The 6,077-nt window shown below is 40.5% G+C and overlaps 1 protein-coding gene across 1 annotated transcript in view; it reads left to right on the forward strand.

Moving 5' to 3' along the window:
- LOC132456418 (four and a half LIM domains protein 2-like) overlaps positions 1–4,687 on the forward strand; it is a 5,105-nt gene extending 418 nt beyond the window's left edge. Inside the window, exons 2-6 of the mRNA XM_060050771.1 lie at positions 1,227–1,397; positions 1,991–2,165; positions 2,877–3,046; positions 3,604–3,790; positions 4,512–4,687. Of these exons, the coding sequence (XP_059906754.1) occupies positions 1,242–1,397; positions 1,991–2,165; positions 2,877–3,046; positions 3,604–3,790; positions 4,512–4,663 (840 nt within the window). The 5' untranslated portion in view covers positions 1,227–1,241 and the 3' untranslated portion in view covers positions 4,664–4,687. The remainder of the gene's footprint in view (positions 1–1,226; positions 1,398–1,990; positions 2,166–2,876; positions 3,047–3,603; positions 3,791–4,511) is intronic.
- The last annotated feature ends 1,390 nt before the right edge of the window (positions 4,688–6,077 follow it).

Consider the following 6,077-nt stretch of genomic DNA (forward strand, 5'->3'; position numbering starts at 1 on the left):
CTGCTTCAGCCTGACCCTTAACCCTTCATAGTGGCCTACTAAACACACTTGTAGTTCATGTGTTGAGGCGCCATTTAGAGTGCGTCGTGCCATGTTGAGTAGGAAAGTTGTGAAACATTTCTTCATTTTGATTGGGTGTTGTGTATATTAATGAGACATCATGATGCTATATGCTGATATGTTCATATAACCTACCCTGCTTGGACTCTTCCGTTGAAATGGATCCGTTTATGTGTCTGCACCAAATATGTATCTTGTATCCAAGTCTTTTTTTCTCTTTGACAATTTGATAGTTCAAAATAGTAGTTCTGACAGAGATTCGGTCAGCAAATAAAAGGGTTCAAAGGGTAGTTAATTTAGAATACTTGAAATACCTGCATACTACATTTATTTTCTAGATGCTTTAGGTTCATTTTTATCTATGCCCTTTCATTTTGAAACAATTTGTTTGAAACTTAAAACTATATCTTTAGTTCGAAAAAAGAAATCTTTCAAAGCCAAGTTTTGCTATTAAAACTTCTTACCTCTTGGCAAATGTTGATCCTACCTTATGACTTTGGATGGATACTTTTATGAATGCCAGAAGTTGCCAGAAGAAACATCTACTGAACCCTTCGACGATATATCAAGATGTTCCTTGATAATGACATTGAAGATTCAAGGCCAAATTGAATCTTCTAACTTAGAAAAAGAATAGAGGTCTGGCTTACTCGCACATAAACACTGAATTGTTACAAAAAAAAGGCATATGCCCATATTATGTTTTATGTACTTTTTAGACAAACTTCTATCTCAAATTTATAATGATGTCTCAGTATGTTTTGTAGTACTACAGCCTTTTAATTGCATTACTACACACACACACACACACACACACACACACACACACACACACACACACACACACACACACACACACACACACGCGCACACACACACACACACACACACACGTTTTGGACAACAATATTGCAAAAGACGCTTTGATCCTCATTGCAATGTGCCATAAGTGGTAACTTCGCCGTACTGAGAGTAATGTGATCCATGATGTAATTGTGAGCACTTAAAAATCTGTTTAAATTGTGATGTATCAAATCAATGATGCAACTTATTATCACTGGACTAAAACACACAAATTCTGTTTTACTTTGAAATAATGAATCATATGAGAAGACATATCAAACAACTACTACCACTGGAATAAAACCGTACAATTATTTCCCCAGGACAAGTTGTCCAAAATGGTGGCGACTTACGACTGCAAGGAGTGTAAAGAGTCTTTGTACGGGGGGAAGTACATCCTGCAGCAGGATAACCCTTACTGCCTCACCTGCTACGAGAAATCCTTCTCCAACATCTGCGAAGGGTGCGAGAAATGCATTAGCTGCACCAGCAAGGTACTTTTATTGTGACTGAATTGTTGAATTGCTGAATTGGTGTTGCAATAGTTTCTTGTCAAGAGCGAGGAACATAACACGTATTCTACTTAATGGTTGGATATGGAATTCTCTTTTTTGGACATTTTTGCAAAATTACTTGAAATCCTTATCATAACCCACTTACAGCCACTGAGTTAGAAGTACTGACATGAATTTTTTTATTTGTTTTACACATTACCATTTCAATATTTTTGAAAAACGTTATATTTGGATTGCGAATTATTAGCGAGTGAAATACGCTGTGAGAATATGTGTTTTGAGTTCAATGCACCTTCCTCCACATGAGCCTATCAAGATTTATGACCGCTCCCGGCTAGTTTCGGACCAATCAGGGCATCTCTTCCCTGATTGGTTCAGGAATCCATCTTTCCTGTCAATCACAGGTGCTTAAAAGCAAACACTTGTCAATGCTGGAGAAACTTGGCGAAGGAGGGGGTAGAGAGGGAGGGGTCTCTACAACTGCCGACAGTACCTAAACATTCTAGGTCATTGAAGAGTTTTTCTTACTGCTGCTTAGATGTTTAAATGCCTCTCATTCCTCTCCCCGGCAGGATCTGTCGTACAAGGACCGCCACTGGCACTCAGACTGCTTCCAGTGCACCACGTGCATGCGCTCGCTGGTGGAGAGGCCCTTTGCTACCAAGGACAACGTAATCATGTGTGTGGAGTGTTACTCCAACCAGTACTCTGCCAAATGCTTCGGCTGCCTCAAGACCATCATGCCAGGTCGGGGAAGGATCTGTGTGTGTGTGTGTGTGTGCGTGTGTGTGCGTGTGTGTGTGTGTGTGTGTGTGTGTGTGTGTGTGTGTGTGTGTGTGTGTGTGTGTGTGTGTGTGTGTGTGTGTGTGTGTGTGTGTGTGTGTGTGTGTGTGTGTGTGTGTGTGTGTGTGTGTGTGTGTGTGTGTGTTTTCACTTTATGTTTTTTCCGGTTGAACCAGTTCTTAAACCGCATTGTTTTCTCGCCATCGGTCGTGCTTCGGTCCTAATCAGGGCCGGAATCTTTCAATTCATCTTCATTATTCAATATATTTGATTGTTCCGCGGGGAAATTAGCTTTGGAATCTTGCTTGTGCTGCAGCTAAAAATCCTCAGAACACAACTCTTCATCGAAAACAACAATACCACAACAGTGTACAACATGGTATAGCACAATATAGCACAGTTGATGGCTTATATTACTGTACATCCCATCCGTTGCACTTTTAGGAGGATAATGTAGTAAAGTGTAGAAGGAAAGGTACAGGGTTCGATCCCCCAATATCTGCCCTCTACCTGTAGTCATCCTTGAACAAGATGCCTCACCATGCCTGAAAGCAGGTTAGGATAAAAGCGTAGCTGTCAATGTAAACATAATAGTAATAGTTAAGTTAAGTGCCGTTCTATATCTGTCTCACATCCTCATGGTTAAGCGATGTCTCTTCTCTCCCTCTTATTTAGGCACCAAAAAGATGGAGCACAAAGGCAACAGTTGGCATGAGAACTGCTTCACATGTCAGCACTGCAAACAGCCAATGGGAACCTGTAGCTTTGTGAACAAGGAGGACAGCAACTACTGCCTGCCCTGCTATGAGAAGCAGTTTGCTCTTCCCTGCGTCCACTGCAAGAAGGTAGCCATTTTGAATAACCACCATAATACCATAATGACATGCACTTGTTCACTATCATGAGATGATTTTTTTTTCGCATTTCCCAGTCCTTGGATTGTTCTATTTTAATAGTTAATATGTTCAAAATAATTTTGTTCAGTCGTTGGACCAGCCATTATTAGAAGCCTTTATATGAAGGTTTATATGCTTCCCATCCATTTTCCTCGTCACATGTTATCAATTTCTAGAGATTTAAAGCATAGGCTGCACGTCACATTCAATTAGATAGAAGTAAATTAGATTTTGTAAACTGGAACATGTTGGATGTCCTGAATGGGAATTACATTAAAGGTAACGTGAACATCTGAGAATAAACACTGACTAGATTCAAATCAATGGAGATATAAATAATCAAGTTGCAATATCAAATTTACTTGAATATAACTGGTTGGAGTGGATTTGTTCGGAAATATTTGCAGGGAGCGTCTGATTAGAGTGTGCGTAGACGCCTGTGAGTTACCTCGGCCACGCCTCTTGATTACGCAAATGCTTCAACCTTTACGTGCTCTCGCTTACAGCCAATCACCACCGGAGGGGTCAATTACCGGGACCAGCCGTGGCACAAGGAGTGCTTTGTCTGCATCTCCTGCAAGCAACAGCTATCTGGCCAACGCTTCACCTCACGTGACGATTTTGCCTACTGCCTGAACTGCTTCTGCAACCTCTTTGCTAAGAAGTGTGCTTACTGCACCACCCCTATCAGCGGTGAGGCCCTCCCGTGTGTGTGTGTTATTATGCTGAAGTGCAGTTGCTAACCGGGATTGATAGAGGTCGATTGGTCATTGCTGATATCAAATTCAAATCGATATCGTTAGCCTCATAGCATAATTGCCTAAGTCACATTTTGGCCGAATTATGATCTCTAACCTAACTCTACTCTCTACTCTAACACACTGCTGATCCACTGTGCCTCATTGGCTATATCCTAAGCCAATCAGAGTGCTTTTTACGTTTAATAATCACTATCTTCCTATGTCAAATAGGCCTTTTTGAGGCTAAATACAAGATGAACCTTCAAATATGACATGCAATTATTCTATGATATACTAATACTGTCATACTAGAATCCTAAATTAACATACTATATTATACTATACTGTAAATACAAAAGCATACAGTTGAAACACTATGCACTTTACAATTTACATAAATTTGTATTAATTGAGGGATATTTCTCTCTCTCTCTCTGTCTGTCAGCTGTCTGTGTCTGTGTCTGTCTGTCTATATTAAGTTAGGAGGGCGCCTTGATCTAAAGTGCAGCTCCATGATTTCAAACAGTTCCTAGCACTGTGGGGCGGTCCCATTAGAGGGGATCCAGCTCCACTCACCCATGCAGCGTTAAGAACCACAGCGCCACCACATTAAGGGTTATTTGATCGGTGAGGCTCATCGTGACCACGTTGCCCTCTGCTGCTCTGCTCCTCAGGTCTGGGCGGCTCCAAGTACATCCTGTTTGAGGAGCGCCAGTGGCACAACGACTGCTTTAACTGTAAGAAGTGCAGCGTGTCTCTGATCGGCCGTGGCTTCCTGACCTCCCGCGACGATGTCCTCTGCCCCGACTGCGGCAAAGAGGTGTGAAGAGGGTGGGTGGGTGGGGGGGGGGGGGGGGGGGGGGGGGTGAGGAGACCGCCAGGGAGACAGCGGCGGCGGCGGCCGATGCAACGTTCATGATCCTGATCTCAGTATGATTATTTTATATAAATTACATTATATCAACCGTTTATGTTTTAAACTAACCTTATTTACATTTTGTGCATGCTCATGAGAGGTGAGTAGCAGGCCTGGCTCATGGCGTAGGCGGTTCAGGCAAATTGCTTGGGGTGCCGTCCATCAATACATCTGAGGACCATACATCAGATCCATTGGGGCGCCTATGGATTAATACTTTTTACTAGAGCTGTCAAGCGATTAAAATATTTAATCGTGATTAATCGCATTAATGTCATAGTTAACTCACGATTAATCGCGATTAATCGCAAATTATTTTTCTATGCTAAATATCCCTTGATTTTTTTGTCCCATAATTCTTCTCTTTTTAATTCTCTTATCAACATGGTGAAGTGCATCGGGTTGTCTTGTGCAAATGATTTTTTATTGATAACAACATTGGCATATACTGATCAAAACAGGACGATACAAAAAAAGAGCCTATAGTGCAATTAAACGACTGCTTTCAACAAATGTCATTTGAACATAGCAGTCAGGCTACTGCTTCTTTGTTTTGAGCCAAAGAAAAAAGAAAAAAAAAAGTTTTTGTTTTTTTTTGTAAATAAAATATTTGCGTTAATCGCACGATAATTTTTTTAACGCCGTTAAAATTGGTTTGCGTTAACGCCGTTAATAACGCGTTTAACTGACAGCTCTACTTTTTACTAATACTATTTTACTACGTTTTTACTAATACTATTGTAATTCTATTATTGACAATTGACTGCAATGGTTGCGCTTAAATCATATTTGGTGCAATACCTTATTCACATCGTGTTTATAATTCAATGTCACTTGTTTCTTTAATATAGTTTTGGTTGTTGTTTGTACAATAAAGAAAAAGACATTCTGCAATAATTGATGCAAAAAAGGCACAAATTGGTGCATAAATATTTGCAAGAATATTTATGAGCATCAAACATTAATTGTTTGGTGCTCAAAATGTAACCCTTTATGTGTCCCCCCCTCCCCCCAAAGCAGACTCACTCCTACAGTATGCCCCCTGCCTGAGATTCAAGGATTAACATTGAAAATCCTGCCGAGGGCACCAAATTGGTCAGAGGCCGCCCTGGTAACAGGTCCCCTATTCGTTGTCAAAAATATTCATTTATTTATTTGTCCGGAGAGAAATGTCAACATTCAGAAACTGTTTGTATCTAAATGACATTGTATTTACTGTACGGCCTTTCATCTTGTGAACGATAGAGATAATAAAATGAAATGGAAATGATTTATTTGTATGAATCTTCATAAAACTGTGTATTGTTGTAGACCACATTTTCTG

The sequence above is a fragment of the Gadus macrocephalus genome, chromosome 4, assembly GCF_031168955.1.
Source record: "Gadus macrocephalus chromosome 4, ASM3116895v1".
In the NCBI taxonomy this organism is placed as follows: Eukaryota; Metazoa; Chordata; class Actinopteri; order Gadiformes; family Gadidae; genus Gadus; species Gadus macrocephalus.